General features: G+C 38.1%; 1 protein-coding gene across 9 annotated transcripts in view; it reads right to left on the bottom strand.

The window, feature by feature from the left end:
- Positions 1–27,956, bottom strand: part of GTDC1 (glycosyltransferase like domain containing 1) — a 175,426-nt gene that overhangs the window by 79,729 nt on the left and 67,741 nt on the right. For 8 of the 9 annotated variants that reach the window (XR_012633941.1, XM_074910494.1, XM_074910493.1 and 5 more), the window contains exons 3-4: positions 12,291–12,458; positions 9,211–9,384 (exon numbers count right to left, since the gene is read on the bottom strand). Coding sequence is in view for 8 of the 9 variants with exons in the window: in XM_074910494.1 (XP_074766595.1) it covers positions 9,211–9,384; positions 12,291–12,458 (342 nt within the window). In the remaining variant the exon portion in view is untranslated. The remainder of the gene's footprint in view (positions 1–9,210; positions 9,385–12,290; positions 12,459–27,956) is intronic. The other variant, XM_074910500.1, reaches the window with a different exon arrangement.

Here is a 27,956-nt window from a genome sequence, read left to right as displayed (position 1 = left end):
ACGTAACCCCGTGGCAGAGCATCCATGATGAGGACTCTGGCATAGAGAGAGGAATATACCTAAAATCAAAGCCACCCTGGAGAAATTAAATCAGAGTCTGTTCAACTGGTGCAGAACCAGCACTAAGACACCTGTGGTTTCCAGCCAGCAGTAAACTGAAAAGAGCTGACAAGGGAGGACAAGTGGAAAGACGAGGGCTCTGGCACGACGGTGAGACGTTGCATATCGTTAGTCTCACGGCTAATTGGACATTAACAGAAATAGAGACAACGTGGTCTGCTGATGAGTCCCCAGGCTGTAAGGAGGGCAGAAAATACATACAGTAGGCCAAAGAGAGTCTTGAATTTTCTGCAGGTCTCACCTGAGTGCTACTTAGGAGCCACCTTACAGGAAACTGCCACAGTTTTATAAGGAATCCACTCTAAAATTAATCACAGGTTGGCTGATTCAACTTAATCTCTAAATTCATTCTTCCCGGCTATTGTTAGTGCCTAAAAAATAGACTGAACATAATAATATCTTGTTACAGAATATCCCAACCCCCTCTGCTGCATATACAGATTTCTCTACACAGAAAATGCTTTTTAGCATTGCTAAAAAAGGCAATCCAATCCAAAGATCTCGTCTCACACATGCTTGAGGAAAAGAAGCTGGAAAAGCATTACTGGACCTGGATGTCCCATAGCTCTTCAACTAGCCTCCCTACTACTTGGTTCTCATAAGCTCAAAACTCTGATGAAACCTCATTACTATTTAGACATGCATCTTTTCAATAGTGAAGTTGAACAGCCTCCTACCTTAAAAGCACTTCTGGTACATTTACATTGGGATTTTCCTATTTTTAAATGTATGCTATTTTAATTATTTAAAGGGAAGAAGAGGAGGATTATTTCATCTGGGAGTCACAACTGAGCAGGGGGAATGTCCAAAATATAAAATATTAAATATTTGCAAATGCAACAGCAAAAAAGAAATAAAAAAACTAAACAGATTGAAACGCTCCTTGCGCAACAAAGAAATTATCTGTGATTTGGCAAAATTAAAAATCATTTAACTTCATCCCATTTGGTTATGTATAAATAAAACATCTGTATTAAGTTGTTCTTGTACATTACATAAAGGTCATCTCCATAGGACTGGAGAGTTACGTTTCAAGTTTCCTCTTCAAACTTAAAACTGCAATTTCATGTATTCCATCGTGTAATTTTGTTCTCTTTTTCTTTATCCTCTGAAATTCCTATAGAACATCCTAGTATCTTCTCCACTGACATTTCCATCTAACGGTACCTCTGACTTTCACTTGAATTGGTTGTCTGCAATCTAGCACACAACAGTGCTCAAAGCAGATCCAACTCACTCACAAGTTTTAGTTTCACGGTTAATAACGATTTGCAAGGCTATCTATTCCTCCACTCTTTTAAAAGGCTCTGCTTTTTTGGATTTTGGCTGTTTCGGGGGTTTTTTCCCCCCTCAAACTAATAATGCATTCAGGATGAAGCATGGCTTTTTTCTAATTCTTTCTAACTGCCATTCCCCTACAACCGGTAACAGATATTCCCTCATTCTCCTAAAAACGATTTCTGAAAACATTTTGTATTCTCAGTGAAGAATCTCTAAAAACTCTGACATCCTTTCCTATTTCTTATCTCTTTTGCATTTTTAGCACATCACCTACTTTCTTTTCCACTATATTACAACAACGAATGCCCGGAATATTTAAGCAATAAGTTTCTGTCATTGCCTCATTCAGCAACTAAGAAATAATATGCCCAACACGACTGCTTCCCTCTCTGTTACAATTCTGTAAGCATGAAATCACTTTAAAGAAAAACAAAAAAATCCACCTCCATTTCTATGTAATATTCATGAATGTCATAATAAAAAATATGGAATTGTTCAAACGTTGAGGGGCAGTATTTTGAAAAGCAAAATTCAGCAGGGACAGCCTTGTCTATAAAAAACATCTTTCACACATGCAAAGGATTTAAGTCTGTACCTTTCACATGGATTGGAACTGAATTGGACACAGCCACACCACTCGATAGCCAGCGTTTAGCTTTATGTGCCACCTCTTTCCATCCACGTTAATGTTGTACCCAACGCTCCCAATGACTGCAGTGAAAATGAGAGTATTTAGCACTTTGTAGTATCCTACAATTAATCGATAGCCTTTTCCACTTTGAATAGGAAAAAAAAAAAGACAAACAAAGAAACCCCCAAAACCAGCTTTACTTTAATTCTGCCATGACAATTTTAACCAATTTAAATTTAAACTTCACCGATTCTTATTACAACAATTTGATGCAAACTCTGAAAGTATTTCATGTGTGAATCATCCTGTACGGGGATGATATTTAACCAGATGCCAGCCTTGAGGAGAAAGACTCTGCTGTGCAAGGAAAAAAGAAAGAACAGGGGGAGAACTGAGGCAGGAAGATGGAGAAAGTCCAAAGCAGGGTTTGCATTTTATTATGCTTTAAAAAAAGGTAACATAAAATAATTTCAAATCAATGAAAACTTTTTCTATTGTGGAAAATTGAAGTAAAAAAAAATATTGTTTTATTCCAAGTAAGTACAGTTGAATTATTGTATTACAGATAGACTAATCCCAAAATTAAAAGCACCATCCATACTAGTGAATGATGAAGGTGTCATTTTTGTCTCCTCTCCCGTGACATCCCTCAACTTCAAATGCCCACAATGATTACAGCAAGGTAGTCTATTCTCTTTACAAGTTGCAGAGGAATTATTATGCATGGAAGTGCATAAAAATCCCGTCCTGTCGTGACTCTACCACTGACTTCCCACATGAATATGCACGAATCAATTAAACCTCTGAATGCATCAATTTCCTTCTCGAGTAGTAATGATAATAATAATAATAGCTGCCCATTGTATAGGGCACTGCATGTAATATTTTTAATGCCTGCTAATAAAACGTGCTATTAATTATTAGAATGTGGTTTGTTTTTGAAAGCCAAGTACCAGCGTGTCTCAACTCTGTATTCAAAGTGATACAACTTGAACATTTCTAAAAAACTGACTACGGGAAATGCTTACAAGTATTACGGCAAATCCTACTTAAAAATCAAATGGTATTTAAATCAGTCTGAGAAGTTTTAGAGCTTACCAGCCACAGTGCAGAGAAATTTGCAGCTAAGGGGTTAATCAGATTAGATGGGAGTGGTTATAGGCTCAGTGCCACAGGTTTTGCCCTTTGTGGCTTCTCACATCCCAGACTTGGAAAATATGAGCTGTGATACTGAGAAAGGTAAGAAGCCAGCACAGCCCCATAGTGATAAATGAGTTTGCATCATCTGTCATTAGAACTTCCTGCCAACAGGGTCATTCCCTATTAAATTACCACTTGTCAATGTTTAAAATACTGATTGATAAATGACTGTGCCAAAACTGATAACACGACAGCTTTTATTTTCTAATATTCTTGGTTACCACATTCTGCTACTTCAAGATACAGATATAGAAGGTTTTTTCCAAGTACTTTAGCAAAAGACAATTTAATCTAATACAAAACTAACAGGTACTGTATAATGATTGGTCCTGATATACATTACATACTATTCTTCTTGCCAAAATAAACCTACTGGCGATTTAGCGATATGGGTAGATCCAAGTTTCACATTTCATCAAATGCTAGTAATCTGTTTTATCAATATAAACTGCATTTTAATGAAAAAATTCTTTTCTTCAGTACACTTCACTTTTAATGCCCCAGAGTATAATAATTCGTTCATGCTGTAGAACAAGAATGTTTTACAAGACCTTAACTCTCCAGAGAAATTTCTCTGTAAATACAAAATGCAAGTTTTATGGGAATGTGTTGTATGCAACATGAGCAGTACCCAACATAATAAAAAACTAGGTTGCACAGAGAATTCTGCTTAAGTATCCTTGTGAGCTATTGCGAGACTAAATGGTTGTTATGATAGCGTTTAGCGGAATACCTATACGGCAGATAAAAGAGAGTCAGTAAAACTACTTTTGTCCCTGAATAGATAAAAAGAAATTAGTCTTCAGAAAGTTTTGCAAAATGAATACATCCCAGCAGACTGTTCAGCCGGGCTCTCCTCTAGGAGGGCATTCCCGGTCTGCTGGAGAATTCAGGGGATATTTTGGGGATAAAACAGATGCGTTCTGCCCGGAAGACCAGGCTAGGGCAACAGCTACTCTTCCACGATCCAGAAAGAGAACGGAAACTCTTGCGTCATCCCCAACCTCCTCAGTGGCTCACGATGCACATGTGGAAGGAAGTATCGTGTAAGAAAGCACCCCTGAACATGGGTGCTCGAGGCACCCTTCACCCAACCACCCAACCCCTTGCTGTAGGTGCAGCTACCTGCAGTTAGCACTTATCCTGGAGATGCAGAAGGTAACCAACCCCGCCACTCAAGGCTCCAGAAGATCCCATTTTATGCCCCTTTTAAAGCCAGTACTTCCCTTTCCTCCCAGTCTGTGTCCCAGATCTTGAGAGCATCCCCCATGCTCGTTGCATAACTCTTAGCGTGCCAACACCAACCCTCAAAACCTGCTTGCGGCAGGTGAGGAGGAAAGACATGCAGGGGAGTAATTTCCATCACCCAGTTCTTCAGCAGCAAGCCCCAAGGTAGGAGCAGTCTATTGGCATTTTCTAATTATGCTAACTACCCATAAACCGTGGTGGCAGGGAGGCTATGCCTACCAGAGAGAGCACAGTGCACCACAGAGACGCCCGAGCCACCACCAAAGGCAGTAGCTAGCCTCAGTACCAGAATCACTATCATTAGCATAGTACTCCACCTAAGCTAATAAATGCTATTTCACTGGAAGGCTAATTAGCCAAAAACTGCTCTTCTAAGGTATACTGCTTCTCATACGCAAGACAGTTCGCTAAAGCTCACTTGGGTACTGCTGCTGAGCATCGCTATGTTCAACGTAGACACGTCCCTAGTGCCCATCTATAGCTTTGGGCTCTTGTGGATTCAAGTCTCTCCTTGCTTGTTGACATCTGTATTTTTCGAGCACAGGAAAGCTATTGTATAGCATTAGGATTACAGAGGAAGGGGCAGCCTCTTAGTTATCTAAACAGAGGTCTGAAGTTCAGCCCTGGAAGCCTGGTGCAACTGATGCATTTTTTTTAATTTTTTATTTCCCCAAAACAGGCTCCCCCACATGTGACAGTCACGTTTCTGTACAAGAGACACTGTCAGCATCTTTTAAAAACTTCTGCTTTAGTCAGGAACTCCCTAGACTGGCCCTAAAGTACTCTCTAAATTGGCACATTCTTCCTCTCTTACACTATAACTAAAAAACCATAAAATCAAATGGTTGAAAATGTCCTGTTAACTGTACTAAGTTGTAAAAGCAAATGAAGAAACAACAGTCTGAAATCTTTAATTCTACCTCAGAATGTGTAATGCAGATAGTACAAGATACTCGCTAACAAGTTCCACTTAAAAAGAAGCTATTTTTATTTTCTGCTGTAATCCTCATCCTCTCATGTTTCTTTTATATTATTCCACCTTAGTCCAATGTGCATTTTGAGCTCTTAGGAACTTCACTTCGTTCTTGCTTATAAAAACATCTTCCTTTTCCACCACACTGTGATAATAATAAAGATATACTACTAACAGAGGAATAGTAATAATAACCAAAATCTGTATTATGAATCTCATTGAAATTAATTCCAAGGAGTACCTAGTCTGACCCCACTTTGCCGACTGCCACAGACAGTACGGATGCAGATGGCCTGAGAGAATTCATACAAAATATCAACAAAGACCTTGCAGAGGCGTTCCAGCAGGGTCTGCTGGCACACGGAGATGCGAGTACCAAAGACAACAGCAGCAGAAATGGCATTTTTTTTTCCTAGACCTTAGTTTTCCAGTACAAAAGTAGAAACAGATTATATCAAAATAGACTCTATTGATTGCATAGAAAAAATAAAAATAAAAATTTAGCATTTTATTTACATTACAATAGAAAATATACCAAAATTAAGCCAATGACAATATAAGTGTGAACTATGATGCATTTAATTCACATTTTAATTTAATAAAACCTCAGTCTGATATGCAGCACATATGGCACATAAGATCAGCTACTGGGCTACATCCCTTACAATACCTAGGCACTGTGAAGTGACAGCCTTAACCTGGGGTTTTATTTGTCTCCAAGCTTAAAGGTACTCCGACATGTACTTCTACATAATATACTTCATCAGAATTTATGAAGAGGAGAATTCCAAGTCAGAAATGGGAGAGGATGAGTATATACAGAGTAGCTGTGGCATCACAGGATACAACATGGAAGCTAGTCATCCTCAGAACCAGAAAACAGGAGGACTAAGCCAGTAAATTTCTTATTCTGCTAAATCCTCAAATTCTTTCATCTGTTCTCATTGTCAGATAAGGACCACAGTCTGGTGGTTTGCTCTGGGAACACCAATACACGCCCTTATGACAAGTATTTATTAAGAAGAAGAATCTTTATAAAAAAAAACATTGATAACTTCCCCTCAAACGTAGAAAAGCAGTGATCAGATGCTCATCTGAAGTATTTAAATACACATTAAACATAAGTATAATGGTACCTCTAGTAGTATCCACAAGTATTTCCTAGGGTATCCTTCATCATTATAACTTCACTCTTAAGTGATCATTTACTGTGTTGCTTGTGCACCCATCACCTACAGTAGTTACATTAAAAGGTGGATTAACTCATGGGACAGGCTCTTTATTGCACTGGTTTTGATCAAGGGTCAGATACATTTTATTTTGCCCTACAATTGCAGTATTCATCTAAAATAAACTTAAAATTATCACCATCACATGCATGAGGATGAGTTTTTAGATCAGCCCTCTCCTAAATCAAGGTTACGTTTAAGACACAAACACACCCTGAGACGTTTACACTCAAAATAAGAGGTCAAAGGAAAAAAAAAGTCACCCTGGTTATTTTGCCTTCAGAATTTTTAAATATTTTCCCAACATCTCAGCAAAATTATGCATTTTAAAAAGACTGCAGGCACTGAAATGATTGTCAGTCATGCAAATAATCACTTACTTACACTGTATGAGTTTGGTTTGGATAAAGCAAATTACCATTTGAAAATAACTTGAAAAACACTCTGGGCTAAGAGCTTGCTTTATAAATTTTAGCTTGGCCACAATATTTCTCAACCTTTTTCTCCTCAATCTCCATTCAGTCGCTATACTAATACAGTCTAAATTAAAAAAAACAGCATTCAATTGCCACAGGTGCATTCCACATTATTTAAAACATAATCTTGTAAAGAAATAGTAAATATCGGCTGCAGCTGAAGGTCAAAACCCAACTAACTTCAGAGTTATGCAGAAGCAGTCCTTTCTTCTGCTTTTTTTCCCTGTGATGATATTGGGCTTTGTCTAAAAAAAACCCCAAATCTTGCATCTAGAGTTAGATGTTGAATAAAATACATATTAGAAACAACAGAGCTGATATCAATCTGTGTTTCTAATTACCCTGCTGAGAAAGTTTTACACTCACACAGTTGTTTATGAACATCTTCATTTTGTCCATCACTGATGAAAATATCTTTCTGATACAATTTCAAGCGCAACAAGCACAATAAAAACATGAAAGCTGTCCTGCTCTGTGAGATGAGATTTAACACAAGAGCAGGACATTAAGAAAAGCACACAGTAAGATGTGAGATCTTCCTCCTTTAACCAGTTTGGGTAACAGTCTAATGATTTTACCCACCTAATCACCTTCTGCTTTGGACAAACGATCACTGTGTGTATGACTTCAGGCTAATTTGTCAGGTCTCGTTCGACCCCATTTGCCAGGGCTGACAAGTCCAAAAGAGCTGATTTAATATATGAGACAGGGTTATCACAACTTCATCTCCAAAACTAGGCCTGGGCCACATGATTTCCTAAGGTATGCCAACACCACGAGACCCCTTTAAAATGGCTCAACATCAAATATGCTGAGCATCCACAGCGTTCCCTCACTCCTGAAACACATGGTCTCTATAGTAGATGCTCAAAGATATATAGGTACTGACCTCCACCTCCATCCAGGCAGCCAAGTCCCTAAGGAAAACAAGAAGATTTTAACCCACTTGACAAAAACAGGCTTAAAGACTTAACTTTGGACATTGACTTCTAAACGATATGCATCAGCTCTTTAGAATATAAAGTCTTCCAAGATACTGAAATGCAAACCTTGCAGTGTGAATGTCAATAGAGTGCACGACCTCAGCTCCTATACTAAAAATCTCTCTACTCCAAACTACCCCAAATATATATTTAGCCTTTGAAATAACTGTTAGTACAAGCTGGCCAGGGACAAAGATCTCAAGTGTGGCCAGAACTTGCTATCTGATCAAAAGCCATACTCTTGCAGAGTCATTACAGTGCTTCACATCCTTATTTCAGAAAAAAAAAAAAAGTACCCAGAATCGTGTTGGTTTTAAGAGTATAATCAAATTGCAGAATCATACTCTATTTAGTGTCGGTCCCATTGAAGCAAAGTTCCTGTTCGGTGGGAGAAGAGTCCCTTATAACAGGAAAAACAATTGTGCCAGGTTTAATCAAAAGTGAAAAGGATCTAGCGAATGTTCCCTTTGAGCCACATAACCCACCGCTAATTTCAAGACGGGCTCTGAAACGAGGGTAATAAAAAACGTCCTTCAGAGTAACCGAGGAAGACTGAAGAGCAACTACTGCTACAGCTAATGCCAACATCTGCAAGTCTGCTCCCCACTACTGGGATGCTTTTCGCCTACCTGGAAAGCAATAAAAGATGAGGTAGGGGAGGGAGGAGGGAATAAAATCCCACTGCAACACACCGAGGGAAATATAGCTTCTTGACTACAGGCTTATCACTTTTACTGTTCTCTAGCATTTCTTTCTCCTCCTTGACCTCTCCTGTACAAATATATACAGAGCTGAGGAGCAGGCAACTCCTTAAAGACAAAAACAAGTGGGAAATAAGGAAAACAAGTGGGAAATCACTCATCCTGAACGATGCAAGTTTGTGCGACACGCACTAAGGACAAGCTCGCCTGAATAGCCTCTGATTATTGAAATACATTTATCAATTAGGGGATTTGCATATTATCAAACTCTTTCATTAGCGATACTTTAGCTGATTAGTTAGAACGTCACCATAAATAGAGAGTTTTGACAGGCTGGAGGCAATTTATGACGTGGAAAATGTACTGACCTGCTCACATCAGGAAACCTGACTGGAAAATAAAGAACTTGGCACTTTGGTCTGATTATTTTTTCCAAATCCTTAGGTCTGTGGTCAGGAATCAGCTTCATAAATTTTCCAATGGATGTAAGAAACGATTCCATATTAAAAGCCGAGTTGAACACCACAACATCAGCAACCAAACTGTAAAAAGCGGTTAAGATTAATGAACGTACTGCTACTGCAAAAGGAACAGAGTAATTTTACATGCGGTGGAAACAGGATACATTCTCATAAACAAACAAAAGGTGCAAGTGGAACGCTAATTAAAATCAGCCTTTTCACATGAATGAGGAAGAGTATTTGTACCTTAATCAGAACTGTCTTGATTTCTGTCTATTCACTCTGAAATATTTTTTAACTTTAAGTAATAAATTACTGTTATTAATCTAAAGGAGCACACCATATTCTAATCTGTGGGTTACTTTTTACTCATAAAATGGTAAGAATAGTATTACTGTCATTATCTCTTAAAAGAATTATAAACAGATAAGGCCCACTGTAATATGACTTTTGTAGAAGTAAACTTAGAAGAAAATGAAAATTCCTTAGAACTAATCCTTTGCACCAAAAGACAACTTACCTTTGGATAACCTACCTTCAACTGACCATATGTGTCAGGTATCAAGATACTAGAGAAACAGAATGTTGTTTTAACCTATGAGTACATAATCCTGATTTTAATCATATATTCACCAAATATATATATATAATAATACATAGCACACAGTGCCAAAAAAAAAGTTCTAAAAATTTTGGCATATTAATGCAATGTTGGGTTCTTTACTGCTGTGTTTTAAAACCAACCATACCAATTAATTTTAAGACACAGTTAAATGATAATGTAGGTAGTATTTCTCCACTTAAAACTCAGCCTGGAGAAAACCAGAAGCTATCAAAAAACCTGAAATATCTGGAAGTTTATCCTGGAAGCGCTGACACAACCTTAGCTACACTGGTAAACACGCAATGCTAACGGAGGTAAGAAACACTTTATGGCCAGTTGGTTTTCTCAATATATTATATATTGTAATACAGACCTATGGGTCATAAGATACATTGAGGACACATGTTCATAAGTCACCAGGCTGGTGAAAAGTATATTTGAGGTGAGAGGCTGTCATTCATCCTCACTGCGTCTCACTGCTGTCTGGTCAAGAAACAGAACTGACACCGTTCACCAAAGCAGCAGGAGTCAGCAGGAAAAGAAAAAAAAAACAACATTAGAGGGAGAAAAAAATCCTTTTTAAGCAGGCTGTGGGAGCCGAAATGCTTTCAGGAATCCCACCCTCTACCCCATCTATTGTTTTTAACCCACTGGTCTCCTCGTTTTCATAGAAAGAATCCCGTCATCTATTCTGCACTGATTTACAGATGACCTGGGACAACACAGGAGCCCGTCACGTTTCTTTGCTGCTCTCTGACACGTAGGAAAGGCTCCAACACCATCACCTCTGTTTCTCTTGTGCATGAGGTCTTATCTGCCCAACTTTTTCCTGCAGGCTCTGCATATCACTGGCAAATTAGAAAGATCCTTTCACCGTCACTGCCTGAGCAGCTAAAAGGAATCTCAGCCATCATTGAAAAGTGTGATTTATGACATTAACTCTCTAGAAACATCAGGGAGAAAAGAAAAATTCTCTTTCTTAATGATCCAAAGCACTAACTTGAAGATTCAAACTGCTCTCATTTTAACTGTCTCCAAAACCTCTAAGCAAAACTGGAAAGATACATTTTCCCATTTCTAACAGATTTGGAAGATGGCATTTCTTTGCAGATGACCAGTAGTTACAAACAGCACAGAGGAGATGGCTTCTATCTGCTGTTAAAAATGGGGTTTCTGCAGCAACAGAAATGGAAAATGAATATTATATAATTACATGGAGAAGCTACTGGAGGCTGAAGGAGACAGAATGGAGCATCTATAGAAGTCTTTTTTTTCCTAATAAAATACTTTTACTATCTTAAAAATGCTTGTTTTGAGGATAAATGTTTGCCAGCTTACAATAGATGAATGAAAAATAACTGCCATAATAAAGCAAAATATATGTACAGAAAACATCCCTTGCCTCAGGTCCCCAAACCCAGATCTTTTTGTTATAACATCAAAAAATGGCTGCTCCCGATTTCAGCAGATCTTTCACTATACTTTTTCCATCTTTACTGCTCAGTAAGTGAAACATGTTGCAAATGCTGTGGCAGAAGCAGCTACAGAATGGCTGGAGTACATACAGATCATTATCTGAGAAATTTCAATATCAACTGGCTTATATTATAAAGATGCAAAAGCTATAGTTGTACCTTGAAGTGTTTGATCCTTGTTCCTAATAATTCTCCAACTAACAGATAGGTGAGAAAGATCATGGAAATGAAGTTATTTGAGATCAAAACAACTGAGTTTTGCTGTTTCGCTTAGGTCTGTACAGTGCCTAACCACAATGCTTCTGAGTGCTGCTGTTATTAACTTCTTTCATTAACTCAGATTCGAGAAATACATTTGTTTTTAGCAACAATAAAGGACCACAGCCTTTAAAACGTCTGGGTATTTTAGCACTGCACAATTTCTGAATAGTAGATGAAAGAAATATAAGGATTTATCTGGTATGTTTACTGCTCTCTCTTCACAAGAAAAGTGTTGCAGTACATTTTAATTTCTGTTTATTTCCCTAAAACCCGCTATATAATTTCAGTTGGATGCAGTAAAAGCTATGGCCAAGCAAGAGCTGATTAGCTGCAGCTTTGCAAAGCATCCGTGAAATAAAAGCATCTTGCTTACGGCCAAGACACTGGTCAGAATCCTCACCACTAACGGGCACACCACGGCAGCCCAATAGAGCTGAGGTGGACTTTATACAAGAAATTGAGGTGAGTTTATAGAGCAAATTGTTTATGTCACGTTGCTTTTATCAACCTCTCTTCAGGACTCTGCCGGTACCTCAGTTTGCTACAGGGTCCTCACTTACACAGAGGACTCCTCAGGCTTAAGATGCTGCACGGGTGTAAGCAGAAGGACACCTTAAGTAACATGGAGCGGTGAGAAAAACACCTACCACGAAAGAATCTGGTTGTATCCATACTGAAAATCCCTTTCCTGGCATTTCTGGACAGGATATGCCAATTGGTTCTCATGAAAGTAGAGGACCTTTTTCAATTTGCCAAGGTCAGGGCGGAGGGCAGCGAGTTCAGCCAGGTTCAGCACCGAGCTTGCAAAGAGGATCCTGGAAAACAAGGAGAGCAGTGTTTACTGTCTGTGAGCGCGCTCGCAGGGGTCACCCCTTCCCCTTCTCCCCCTGCCCCCCCCAAGAAAAACATAACCCCTATAGGGACACATCAATAGCTAAGCCTTAATACCATGTAGCAGCATTCGAAGTTTTGATCTCTTAAAAAGCAGCTGCTAAGAACCCAACTAGAAAAGCATCGAATCTCATTGGTCTTCCCAGCTCGGTTACAGAGAGATGCAAAATAAAAAAAGCTGGATGGATTTTATTGAAAAAGGCAAGAAAAGCTGTATCTGAAGGACAAATGGAACAAAGATAAGGCTGACTAGGGAATACTTTGCTTGCCAGTTTCATTACACTTTACTTCTTTATGCAACCGACTACTGAAATTCAATATATGAGCAGGAATGGCACATGTTCATGTTATGACATAAACCCTTTTGATTTATGCAGTGCACTTATCTAGTATGGTCTGTTTTTCTTTTATTTTTTTTTTCCACCCTTTTCCTGTTTTATTTTCACATTTTTATTAGGTATCCTCTATAATGAAATGTTGTTTCTACCCTTGCACCCCAGTACTGCCGTAGCACTCCTGCTATTCCACAGCCTACAAAACTGCACAAATCCTTCCATTATAGAAACCAGGCACAAACAGCACTAATAAGCTGGAATCGTAGCCCTGTATAACTTATCAGGCTATCAGAAAATTAACCTATTTCAATGTCTAATACAAAATTGTGACCCTACTGTAACCAGTGGCAGATTTTCCCGTATTTCACCAGAAGTATGTGAGCACCTCCTGTCCCTTGGCTAATGTTGCTTTCAAGCAGCCTGAATCCTGAACCTACAGAGAACTGCAGAGCTGTAAACATTTGTGTTATACACCTCTCACCATAAGGGATAAAAAAAAAAAAAAAAAAATCTATCATGTATTTATTGAACATAAAACATTAAGCTTTAATAAACTATTTTTCAACATAGCACGGGGCTTTTTTCGCCATCCACCATTTCAGTGGTTCCCATTCAGAATTGATTTATACAATGTTGAATTCTTTTAAGATCTTTCCTATTTTTATTCCTATTCTTCCTATTTTTACATGGATTTTATGTACCAGATTACTGTCAAATCAACATCACTAATGTTACAAACTTCTGATTCTGGCTGTCAACCTTAAAACCCGTGAACTTTCCCAAACATCCATATATATCATATTATCACCTACACTAACATGCACTGTTCTTAGATAATCTGTATCTACAGAACAAAGACTTCCTAGAGAACAGATCCTGTATCCATCTTCATCAACCTGAGTCAATGCTAATCTGAAAGGCTTACGAAAGTAAGAGATGAATGTTATTGCCTTGTTCATCAAATATTTGATCGTTCTAAAGGGACTGTCAAACAGAATGCCAATTAAGATACGAGCTCAGGTTTATTATGAGCCATACCAAGAGGAAAAAATAGTTTTACGTAAGCCATCACTTATTTGTCATGAAGAGTAATAACCTCTGGACCTCATAACGACGTGGGTGCCAGACACAAAGCAGAGGCAGGAAAACTTCCTACGGGCGATGCAATAGCCCTGCTCGGAGACTGCTGCGAGTTTAGCACTCGACTGACAAAGAAAAATACAACCAGGAGAAAACGTACCCCCTAAATATGACAAAAACGAGGCGAAATGATTGTTTGGCAAAATTCTGGCTATTTCAGGATTGCGTTATAGTTTATCCTTTCCCTTACTGAAAAACTCTTTCTGCAATGAGTTAGGAAGAAATCTGAAGTGATGCAGGATAGCATCTAGGATCTTGGCTGTGTTTGAAGGAAGAGAGGAAAAAAGCGATGGCACATTGGGATTGGAAACACGGGAAGCAGCTCAGAGCAAGGCACAAAAGCAAGAGCGGAAAGAGAAGACAGTGGGGGTGCCAAGGTTAACATGATGACTGCAGAGGAAAGGGCAACGGGGAGCACGCCAAGAGATGAGATCCAAGATTTAAGCTCAGACAAAACCGTGTAGCTCTGAAATATCTGAAGTCGCTCAGATGGACAAAGGAATAACTAGGAGAAGAGTATGAAAAAAAGATGGTTCCATCCACAGGAAAGGAAAACAGTGTTTGCAAGTAGCAGCTTAGGCGAACTGGAAGAATTCAACAGCATCATTAGAGAGTGCTGGAGGCTGGCTTCTAGTAAGGCAAGAAAAGGCAAAAACTTGGAAAGCTTGTAAGATAGACCCAAATTTTCTCCACTGTAAATGGGAATTGATAAGACTCAACTAACAAGCGGATTGCTTATCGCTGCCCAGCTCATCAATAAACTCGTGTCAAAGAAACTGCTGTGATTACTAGCAAATTCAGATTTGGAGCCTGAAATGACACTGCTTATGTTTCTTACAGCAGGAAAAAAAACAAATAAAAACAAAACCAGATTAGAAAACACTCTTCCTGATTCACTTGTACGACTTCGCAGCATTTCCAGAATTTAACCCAACAAAGATGAGATGCTCTTGTTTCTTTACTGGCATAAGAGCTGCTAACTACCAGCGATAACCAATTTCTCTGGCATTATAAGCTTAAATAACACCTGACAGCACGAGTCCCACGAACATGCCCACAGAGCAGCCGTGTACGTGGCTAATGGACTCACGCAGGGCACTGGAGGATATGCTGGAGTGTATTTCCACTTAACACCTATTACGACGGGAAGAAAGGAAAGTTCATTATAATGTAACGTAGGACATAAATATATGTCAGTTGTCATTCCGTGTGACATCAACTTTCATTTTACCTCGGGTTATTATTTAAGTAATAAATCCTAACAAGGTGAGCTTTATCATCCCATGGAGTGTATCCGGGAGGTAGAGACACAAGGTGATGGCAAGAACGCTGGAAACATGATAATTCCTGACAGCTGCTGCTTGAGCACAAGTTAAATTGAACAGTTTATCTCAGCATAAAGATGTTATAAGGTTTTATGTTTAATTTAAAAAAATTAACATAAAACCCAGAGAAAGCAGAGTTAGGCAATCTTTCACAAACATGACATACTACAATCACTGTATAAGCTGGATTAGTACTTATTACCATGCTACTAGAGAATTAAGCTGTTTTTAGACCACCAAAGAGCTTTAAATTGCAACTTTTGTCTCTGTAAGAGAAACCTATATTTAAAACGTCTGCTAAATTCAAATTAACAGCTACATCATTAACTTACCATCTCACAAAACCCCCCTAACATCTCAACTGCTATTATAGTATCCTTATCTAGACCTATCAACACTATATAATACATACAGTATTCTTCAATAAATATCTTGTGTGAATCCTCACAAAACCTGCGCTGAAGGTCACATTTCTAAGGCAACTGCCCTAGCTGTCCTCTCCAAAATATCCCCAAGTATTTTACTGTGTTACAAATGACCTTCTTCCACCGAGCAGGACCATCACACATGCAGCAGCCTCACTGCCTTGGAGGCTGGCCAAATTTCAGGGCCACCATCCACGCAAGCTGCGGTTTTACACTAAGCTTGTGCTTAATCTGAATCACTTAATAGCCCTTCTGACTTCTGAGGAACTACTTGGGTGAATTAAGTTAAGCGTGTGCTTAATTCACGCAAATATTCATGGGAAGGAAACTGAGCGTGCTTGCAGGATTCAGAGCTGCGACATGTCCGGAGAACGCTCTGACCTTTGCTACTGTCTTCCCCATTATTTTACACCAAAGGACTGAAAATAAGTTTAAAAAAAAAAAAAGTAAAAGCTTCTATATTTTAATTACCAGCAGACGAAATGACTAATACAAGTTTCCATTTATATCAAGCAAATTATAAAAGTAAAGGTGCTAAAGTAATTTTATTTTGCTTTATAAATCTTCTTTGTGTCAGGTAACCATGACTTACTCTTTTATAGCACTGCCCTAAATCTTTCAATTAAATTCCCATGCAACTTAACTAAAAACACATTTTGCCTTCCCCTTGGGAGGCCACACAGGGCATACTAATGTATCTATGGATATGGAAGCTGAACTCTCCAATTCACCAGGCTTACAGCACCAAGCGAGTTTACAACAGCACCTGCTCTGTACTGGAATATTCCCTCTTGTCTGGCAGAAGCTCTGCCAGCACAAAGGACTGATGGACACAGTCCCTGTTTGCATCTCAGCACAGGTAACCCAGCTCTCCCTGGAAAAGGAGGATGACTGTAGGATACAATCCTGCAGCCTCAACAGGGACGCTCCTGCAAAACAAATCCAAGGCCATAAATCCCCACTGCAAAGACAACGACATTCGCGGTAAAATGAGTCTATGATTGTAGATCTGGCAGTCCAAAAAAGAGGTTCGAGAGCTCTTCATTTGCCAGGTGTAGCATTGTGATAAAACAGAGTTAGATTTGGGTATCGCTACAAATATAAACCTTTTGGGGGGATACAGGTAGTAGATAAAAGACTGTTCATTAGATAACGCTAAATGAATTGACATCCACCCAGCCTTCAGGAGGGGAGAGTGATGCTGGAAGAAGTGGTTTTGCACCAGCCTAAGAACTAAAACCTTGAGCACCCGGAGACATCAAATTCTACCGTGCTTCTCACATTGATCTCTTTGTTCCTGCCAAGCCTGAAACATTTTTTTCCTGAAATTTCAATTGGCAGGCCTAACGTCATACAGCAGAGTCTTAAACCCTGAGGTTTTCACCCCATGTATGGTTTTAGTCTGGGCACGGTCCTTGTGCACTCAGCAGAGTGAAGTCAGGGTGCCACTGGAGCTCACACGGACACTACAACCCAACAGATCACCACTGATAACCGTAAAACACTGAACCACTGATGATGGCTACATTTTCTCCAGCTGATCAGAAACCAACCAAAATTTTATATCAAATAACAGGGGCCATTAGTGGAACCATTTGCAGTGAAATTTATGGGCAGCTCATGCTCCTAGTGAAGGCAAGCACGGTTGGAATACGAAGCACTGAACACTGCTCTGCTACGTTGCCTCTTTTAAGGTCAAGGAAAAGACAAGAGGTATGACCATAAACTCATCCACCTTAAGAAACAAAGGCTTCAAAGACGATGGCATCTTCAAGCTCCTCAAGATCAAACCTGAGGGCTTTGGTTCCTCCATCATTACAGTTTCCTTGATTTCAACCCAGCAATTCCGACAAGTCCATGGATTTCGCTTTAAGTTATTTTTCAGATGTAAACTGTATATCAAATAGCATTATTAATGCCTGGAATTTTAAACAGACCGGTTATTTTTGTTTGTTATTACACACATTTTTCTATGATCAACTTGCAGAAGCTGCATTTTTACCACTAGAGCAAGAATACACAAATTGAAGTCAGATATAAAATGTTTTTCCATTTCCCATTAAACAATAGATGACTCTGAATTTCCGAACAATAAATACTAATGAGTGATAATATAAGCCAGTATACAGTCCAATAAATAATAAATTAACAATAATTTTTTGACATGGAATGTACAAATGTCAAAAATGCTTACAGATATAATATATATCTCATGTTAAGGTTTTCTAGATAGAGCATAATTTGAAATGTTTACAGAAATAATTAAGTCTTACTATTTTGACGTTCTTTATTTTTCAGAACAAATCACAAGGGTTGTCATGCCTTTCATCTTAATTAAGCCAAGTGTTTGTCTTATTTATTTCTATGTACTTTCATAAACGTTTACAAATATTAATTGTAAAGAAAAATATTTTTTCCTCTTGCTGTAATTACTATATGTACATATAGTACACGATGATAAATATTCATGGCTGCTACCAGTTCAATAGTTTTGGATTTGGGGTTTGCCTTGTATGTTAAAATACAGTAGAAATTAATAGCTTGCTTTGAACTCATACTGACAATCCTCTTTTTGATATTTTTATTTAAAAATACATCCTCCCTCATTCTATAGTATGTTATTTTGGATTATAGTTGACATTTTTGTTCCTACTGTGACAGACCTTAGTCATGTTTCCCAAAAGAATGTACTGCCCAGAAATCAAACCTATTCTCTTCTTCATATATACCATACCCCAAAAAACCCTCTAAGACTCTCCGCATGCACAGTTGGAATAGAAGGGGGCTGCATCTCCAGCCCCACTATTGCACGTCCCATCCCTTCCTGTGTCTCCTCATGCCATCCAGATTATCAAGACCTCTGTTAGGACCGAGGGTAGAATTTCTGAGAATTTCCCTTCTCAAGGTGCTGACCACACTGATGTTTATCCAGCAAAACTAGAATGGGGCCGGAGCTGAATAACAGCAAAACTCTCACATTTAAAATATCCAAGAGGTTACTTAAAACATTATTTCATTTTGTAAATTATTTGAGTTCTCTCTCAATTCCTTCCTATCCCTCTGAATCTTTATTTCAACCAGCTAATCACAACACTTACAATCAAATCTCAGAATCTAATTTTGGGCCCAGATCCCCAGCTGACCCAATCGGTTAAGAACTAGCCTTAAACACTTACCACTATTTTTGATGACCTTTAACTCAAAAAGATACCGAAAAGGATGTGAAAACAGTTAATCAAAACTACTTTTCTATTTAATGTCAAGAAGTAAGCTTGAAAGACACTCACAGATAAGACTTTTAGAGTTTTGAGGGAGGTGTATTTTGTTTGGATTGCTTTGGTTTTTAGGCAACGACACTGAAGCTTCTTCAATCTTATTAAGTGTGTGGTACTATTTTTTTCCTTGATTTGTAATTAATTTTGGCTTCAATTAATTACTGACAGATGCACATTTTTACTTCAGTGGCCAGATTGTTCACCATGGGCTACATCACCCTCTCTGTTTCCACAAAGGGAGAGGTCGAGACCAAGCAGCTATAGCTGTGGTGATAGGGGGAAGGAGTAAGCCATGAATACACATCATCTCCTCGCTCAAATTTCATCTGCATTAAATAACAAGGAGAAGGCATCTTATTAGAGCAGAACGTAAGCAAACCAGAATAATCCACTACTGAAAAGTAGCCACTGCTGGGAGGTTTATAGAAGATGTACGGACTAACTCTGCTCAAATATCTCCTGTGAGGGAGCAAAAAAAAAAAAGAAAAAAGCAAGAAAAAGAAAGAACATGGTGTCTGAAGGCAACAAATTCACCAAGGGTAAATATACAGGATATAGTGAGAAGACTTCTTTTAAAGAAAAGACTTGTAAAACTGAAGTTTTACTCAATTAAGTTACATTTAAATAGCATTATTTATTGTTTCAAAGTCTGCAAATTCATTTCATTGGGTATCTTATCTGTCCAACTCTGGAGAAAACACGACCATGCAAATGACTGGCACGGAAAATGCAGTATGCCCAAGAGGTTGTAGGAGAAGTCCTAGGACTACACATAACACTACTACTATGGAGTAGCAGATCTGAACAACAAATTTTGAGGGCCATTACTTCGCATCATCTGGCGTCAGTTTGAATCCAGGATGACACAGCCAGTCAGCATCATACAGACCTCACTGCAAGCAAGATTGATTTATCCTATCGAAGGGGAATCAAACTCAGCGTGGCACAGACCCACCAAAACGGCGAGTTTCCCTTAAAAAGGTTTATATGAATAGATGAATGAATGAATGGCAAAGTAAAACAACGGCTGATTTTCCTTTATTTTAAAAAGTTTGGGTGTACTCAAATCTTCTCCCAATTTTCAGGTTTACACATTATGTATATTAAAAACAACAGAAGACCCAGTCAGTTCTTGCAATCACAGAGCTGAGCAGGGTCTTAGCACACCCATTAGTTTTACGTTTCAAGTGCCTCAAATTTCCTGTTCTCCAAAGTATTTCAGACTGTTTGGTATGTTGCTTCACGCACCTTGATACCTAAACACTTCTTTTACAAATTTGAAGACTATCCCTAAAAGGAACTTAAGTTTTCTTAGCAAATGGATTTCACATTTTTCTAATATCCTATGGCTTTGATTTCATCTCACACAATCTAGATATAAACACCAAGTCCTTTAAAAAATATTTTTATGGAAGCTCTTAGCTAATTTTCAAAAAAAACTCCCTCTCAAGAGTATCAACCCATGGCATAAACACTCCCTAAGAATGGGGACCTCAGGAAAAGCGGGATTCTTCCCAGAAAACTAATACAGTCCTCGAAAAAACTCAGACTGTCATAAAACCTGAGCAGCTGGCAACTCTGTCACCATGAAGTATCCATATGGAAGACCGAGATGTGTCAAACTACCCAAAACGAGTTTGGATAGTGCAGAAGATGGAATAAATAATTCAGTATCTTCAACACTTTCAACAGCAGGTAGTAGATATGCTACCTGCTTCTACAACGTGCCAAAATGTAACATGCGAGTGAGAGCGAGCGAGAGAATGTGAGTATCTCCAACCTGTTTTCATGAGGATATTTTGCTCGAGGAACTTCTCTTTTTAGAGGCATATGATCCGTATCAGATGTTTGTCAGGAGCAGGCAGCGCTACAGAACATTAGGAATAACTTAGTGATTTTAATATATATCCACAAAGTGCATACTCCTTCATACACATACAGTAAAAGAAAAAAAAAAGTATTTTAATCAAATATCACAAATATAAAGAAAGTGGAAATATTTATTTCTCCCCACCGCCCTTCACACTTCTATAATATCTGTTGCTGCAGCACAGTGGCAACTTTCCTGCCTTAATAAAACTGTTCAATGCGATCAGTGAACTGGCAATTGGAACTACTATTTCAATGTTTCTGCTCTGTGTTCATGCAATAGTCCGGCTATAAAACCGCACTGTGCGGTGTCAATCTTCTTCCTTCTCTTCCTGTAAGAAACAGCCACACTCTGGTGCAGAAGCGTACATCATTTATATCTACAGAAGATAAAGTGATATATCAGTTCCCTAAGAAAATAAAATAAGACTATTTAATGCTTAAGAGTCTCCAGACCTGTATTTGGAGGACCAAACCCCTACCCACATGGAGAGATTTATCAACCAGCACCAAAACACAGGGACAGCAGGTAGACCAATATTCAAAACAGTATCAATAACAAAAATATCAGTCTTTGTGTATTACACACTATTTTCACCCACTACGCTTTCTAACTAGACCATTTTTTAACTCGGCAAAGCCCATGCTTGCTACCAGATTTGAAAGATTACACCAAAATGGTTGAATGACCGACTCAAGTGAGATTTCAAAGAAGTGATACAAACACTGTCCTAAATTCAAAAGCTGCCAAACATATTTCATCAGACTTTCAAAAAATAATTGTTTTGTCTGTTCTGAATTAAGCTTTAAGTGCTTTAAGAGATGTTTCTCTCCAAACATGGCTAAAGATCACAAAGGGGAGCATTTGGATTGAATGTAACCCTTCAGTCATATATTTATTAAATAAAACTTGCATCACGCCTGGCATATACCATAAGCTGTTTTATTTCCATTAACATAACATGATTTTAAGTGTAATCTGTATTGAAGTCCTATCATTTTATTTCAGATGTTAGCGTAACAGGTTTTTATTTATAATGTCACCAGTGAAAGAAAAGGAATAAAAGGGTCTCAGCTTTGCACCTCAGGCAAGGGTTTGGAGTTCCTGACATGGGACATAAGGGACCAACGCCAAGAGCAGAGACGTACAGGAGAAAATTCAAAGAAAAGGAGAATACCCTAAACTTGTGAGAGAATTTGACAGTTCTGAAGCTGAAGCCTTTTGCCCATTTTTCTTCTCCAACTCCTGGCTGAGAGTTTTGCAGGATTAGAAACTACACGAGTCATTTACAATCATGTTTGGTCAACTTTTACAGCAGGGATGCGTTACCTGAGTAAGGAAACCAAACACCAACGCTACAAAATTTTGAAATTTCCCACACGTGGAAAAATCCAATAACAAAATAATAATGCTTTTAGACTTCTAGATGTTTTACAAATTATGTTTTCCCAACACATCTCATACGCAACTATTATATCCTAAAACTTCTGAATTCCTTTTATCATTAAATAAAGCATTCAGTGCTGAATGCCCACTATTCCCCAGTAACACACAAGAGAAATACACCCCTCTGGGGTTGAAGTAATATGTAACAAAGTCAGAAGAATATATTAGATGCTTTCTAATCTTAAAGATTAAGAAACTGAGGCTAGAGCTTGCTTATCAAGGGCCATGAAGAGAACCAGGGCCACAGTGAGAACTCAGGAGCCCAAGCCAGAGTTGAAGATAAGCAAGTGTCATGGTCTAGTGATTTAATCAACTCCTGCATGATCACGTTACTGTTTATGTATCTTACGGACCCTGCTCACCATAGTACCTGACAGATGTCCTAAAATAAAATGTTATCTTTGTGAGACCGTACACAGCGATTCAGTATTTTCAGATATCATATTTTCAGTCCCAGATAGGACATGTATATGCACATGTTTGCGTGCGTGCACACACAGATACACGTCACATACATAACACGCATATATACTATACACATATATATTTTCTGCACTTCTATCAAATTCCACCATAAAACGGTGAAGCATTCTGAATTAAGCTATTTAAACCGTGGCCAGGAAAATTGTTGACAACAGCTGATTTGTTATTGGGAAAAGATCACGCATCTCTCCATCACAGAAAGCTAAAAATCTGTTCGAGGTGGCTGGCCGACAAGCTTTCATATCTGCAAAAACTGAGCAAAGTGAAATAGTTCTGGTTAAGGTCTCCAAATAACCCCATTTTTCCAGCAATGCCTTTGGACTACACATAAAACCTTCCAGAGGCTCCTGAAAAGGAAACTTTACTCAAGCTGTTTGTCAAGATGACCGGAGATGTTCTTTGGAAAGTATTTCCAAAAAAGTTCTGGAGCACTGGTAGCTGTACAATCATATGGGATTAATTTTCTGTATATATCTCTATATATTGCTGGAAGAAACAAATTAACTTTAAAATTCAAAGATCTTTATACAGCCCTGCGCTCTTAGGTACAAATATTTAAGTAAGCTCTACTTCCTGTCAAACACTGAAATGGATATTAAATTACATTAAATTATTATAGATACAAGTAGTAAAATTTCTTTTCTGCTTTCTCTGTGAGCTCCTGCATCTTGGTATTTCTTGCACCGAGTATAAAAGATAATTTAATATTATCTGAGATTTAAATTCCTGCTTCTATTAAAACACTAAGTGTGTGCTGGATGTATAAATACATGCCCAGAAGCCTCACGAATATTACCCTTAAGGGATGGCTCTACAAACTGGCTCAGGGAAACTGGTTTTTTTACCATCTTCCTTTCCCCAGCATCTCACCATGATTTCAGGATGCCACCCATTCATTCACCTTTATTTTTTGTCTTAGTAAGAAATGAATAAACAAACAAACCAACCACACAGAAAGAACTGAACCGTTCCAGCCCCAGTTAAACCCCAAATCCCCCACTAAGCCCTATGACCATCACCTGTATGTGCTCTGCATAGTGGGAACTGCACCAACCTGCAGGCACACCAAGAGGGTGAAATGCTCCTCTCAAATTAACATATAATATTAAAGAAAGGGACATAGTTGACGTTTAAAAGAAAGGGGGAAAAAAAAAAAAGGAAATTTCCCTCTCCTTATGATACAGGTCCTATGGATTGACATGATGGGAAAGAAGCAAGCTGGTAGATAAGGTATTTAATTTCTTCCTTCTCTCTTGCTCCTGTGTATTAGTAAAAAGAACAAAAATCAAGGAGGAGCAAGGCACTAGTGAAAAAATATCAAGCCAAAATTACATCCATCAGGGTGATACAGTGCAGTGACCAGACCAGTCCCCACTAGACCTCCTCAGGGCTACTGTTTCAAGTAAAAATTAAACAAGATTACACAGAAGCAGTTCAAAATAGACATTTTCCAGCTTTGTGTCATGTTACATTATTTGAATGAATCTCAACTTTTAAAAACATCCAAACACCAAAGAAAAGCGAATAAGGGCTGAAAAAAAAAACCAAAACAACTCACAAGAAATAAGACTCTTACTAGAAGCAAAAGAGCCACCCATGTTGAGAACTGCTGAAGGTAAGAATAGGTAACAATGTTTTTAAGAATATACCATCCAGTCTCTTTTTATTGCAAGATTAAGATGGAAAAAGCTTAGCGGTCTACTAGCAATTTTCACCTGGGATTTTACTCAGGTTGTACCTATATGTGTTTGCACGTCCGACCCACCAGAGTTGGTGGAGGAAGCCCACGGTTCCCACCACCACTGCTCTCCCAACCACACCTTTGAGGTTCAGAGTTGTACAACACAACGAGGGCTCAGCTTTATCGAAAGGATACAGCCCCAAAACTACAGAAAGAGCTCTTCAGAAGGGTGGAAAAAAAAAAAAAATACGCAGGATATTTTTTCCAAGATACACGAGAAATACGAAGCAGCAAGCACTCAACCTCCCTCTTCTCTCCACTCAAAATCACTTACAAAAAGCCCGTTCTTAACCCTTCTGCACAGACAAAATTCCCTTTTATCTTTCACTTATTTTCATTTTTACCTGAAAGGCACAGTAGAGTTGGGCTTTTATGTATAACAAACACGAACTGGACTTTTTTTGCAGTGTATTAAGCTGTGGTCTACTTCCACCAATATGAATGCATACCTGAATTTCCACAAAAATAACAATTTTGCCTTTCTGATTTAAGTATGGCATATATTTAATGTAACGTTCATCTATACATGTTCTCACTGTTTAAGAACTCGGCGCAGGTGTTATTAATAAAATAAATTTATTTTTAAAAAGGATGCTATTCTATAAGCTTTGAAGCTCACACATAGTCTAACTTAACCCAGCTTGGGCTCATCTGGTCTTTAAATGACTTCTTTCATGTGGTCAGCCCACGAGCCATACGTACTGCTGCTCAATCACGCCACTGTACATCGTCAGCGTGAGGATGATTTGCATGATTTGCATTTCCTGTACCGTTTGAGCTTCAATGAGCTCTAAGCACCACGTACAAAAGAAACCACCGCCAAGTAATGCAAAGATTTTAGTTAAACCAGATGAGACTATTTTAGTCAGACTGCCAATATTGAAGAAAAAAAAAAGTCTCAGGGATATCCTGTTAAATAAGGATTTATTTGGAGGGAATTTGAACCTTAGATTCATACCCCTACTTTTAAAATATAAAAGTTGTATGAATTCCTTAATAAATATGGCCTAGCAGAAAATAATTCAGAAGAACGTGGGGTGGTTTTTTTTCAACGTTCCATAGATTTTGGCATCACATTATATTAGCAATTTATTTATTTAATTGTACATAAATGGGTTCTGATTACATTAGTTTTCCTATGATATAAAACTAAATCTAATGAAACCATATTCACTGATTCCTAGTTAAAATTTCTCCCTATTAAGATATCTTTTATCACAAATCGTCAATAAAAGCTGCTGGACAAATAACTATGATAGAAAGCGCATTACAGTGGGTTTCAATGAATAAGTACTAAAGTAAAAAAAAAAAAAACAGAGCCTCGTTGTCATGAAAAACAGAGACAGATGGGGAGACAGACCTATATGATGCTACAAATAGATGAATATCTTGTAAGGATTTCAACAAATGTTATAAGACCCAGTCAAAATTTGAAAAACTACAGATTTGCTTGTGCTGCTGTACTGAAGTTCACCTGAAAGCCAAGTCATAATATACTCATATGTAACATCAGTTTCAAAAATAACAATAAAAATTAGAAGATCTTTTGCAGATAAAGGCAAAATTAATAATGTCATTATTCAGCACAAATGCTGTGTTAGTACAAATAAAAGAGGAAGCAAAGTTTGCTTTAATAGCTACTTTGGAAATTAGACGTACGCTGTTTCCAACTTAAAAACAAAAAGGCGCGCGCATAAACTTCATGTGCAATAACGTATTTTATAGTAAGTCTCTCTTTAAAATGGTAGATAAATTCAGATACTGGAAAGATTAATAAATAATAGCACACTGATAGAGTGAACTGCATGTGACCAGCTACAGGGCGTACATCACGTATGCCTGATAGCAACCCGAGACAGTCTGTTTGCGCACTCAAGGAATCTGCATATAATCATGCTTAATAAAAACCACAGAAAACTCCCATCGCTGCTGGTTCCAAAGGACATTCATTTTTAGAAAATTAAGTTGCGTCTTCGTTTTTCTGCATTGTTCGAACATAACCAAATAAAAGAAGTGGAAGAAAGTGTAAGCGAGGGGTTAAATTCTCTCTTGAATACAGAAATTCCATTTATTCCATTGTTGTCTGTAAATACAGTCAAGAGCAATGTTTAATCACAACACATACTTTCTATATTGTGACTGTAAGATTTAGTGATCGAAATGGCTACCATAATAAAAAGCTTTCTGTCATTTTTCCACTTAAGAGATCCCCTGTATAATGCTCTTATTTAAAGGTCAGCTAATTTTATCACGGAAAGCAACTAATAACCTTTATTAATTCTTAGGCTCGCAGTTTCCTAGCATATCAACCAAATAAATAATACACTGAAGGAAGATACAATACAAACCAAACTGTTGAATAGAGTCTCCACTGTCCGGGCAGAAATCTGTATTTGCAATAGACAAAAGAGGTCATTAGAAATTTAATACATGTTTTTTGCTCTGGAAATTACAAAAGCATGTAAGAGAGAGAGCTTTTTAAAAGCCAGGCTGCTGGTCCTCCTCCATGCTCCAAGATGCTGAGAACACTGAACGAGGTGCTAAGTCTGCTAATGTCCAAGCACAACCAATAATCCTAAATGTTATACAGCACCTTTTTTTTTTTGGTCATTTCCTAAATCTGCAGGACATGCACAATATGGGAGAACATAACGAAAAATTTTGCTTCCAAACTTTTCTGCTGTCTTTAATAAAATGATTAAACGTGAAAATATCAAAGTTAAAAATATATGCATTTATATTTTGTTCTCATGACATCTCTTGTATGGGAAGCGTTATTAATGTTGCACACTACATAAAATGATGAAAGAATATCCACTGTTTCATTAAGCATTTTTGTTTTACATAAGTAGATCAGAATGCAGCATTATTCATGACCAGCCTTTCCTAGCACACTGCTTTGGGTGAGTTTGTTCCTAAGAAACATTACTACGCTTGAAACTAAAAATAGATAGCTATTTTCAGCTATATAATCACGAGGAAAAGATACAGTTTGTATCAGTCTTCTTTAATTTACAAAATAATTCCATAATGCACCCTGCACGTATATCATGAAAATCCCTGGCACACAACCTCCGGGCTCGCACACCGTGAGCCGCGCGCCGGCTGCAAGTGGAAGCAAAATGGGTTTTAAAAGATTCCAGCAACAATAGTCTTGTGACTAAATCAGAAACAGAAGCAGAAGTCATGAGCCAAACAGATACCTATCGGTTTCCTTGAGCTTAATCTGATTAAAACACGGCTCTCAAAAATGTTAAATAGAATGCCACGTCAGAGAGCAGGCAAATGATAAAAATAGTTCATGACAGGAAATCATTATTAAACCAGCATTACTAGTGTATCTGTTATGGAAATTTCCCTGTAATTTTTCAAGGTTTCCCCT

The sequence above is a fragment of the Athene noctua genome, chromosome 7, assembly GCF_965140245.1.
Source record: "Athene noctua chromosome 7, bAthNoc1.hap1.1, whole genome shotgun sequence".
Lineage (NCBI taxonomy): Eukaryota > Metazoa > Chordata > Aves > Strigiformes > Strigidae > Athene > Athene noctua.
Note: the sequence above shows the minus strand (reverse complement) of the source record. Positions and strands in the feature narration are given on the sequence as shown.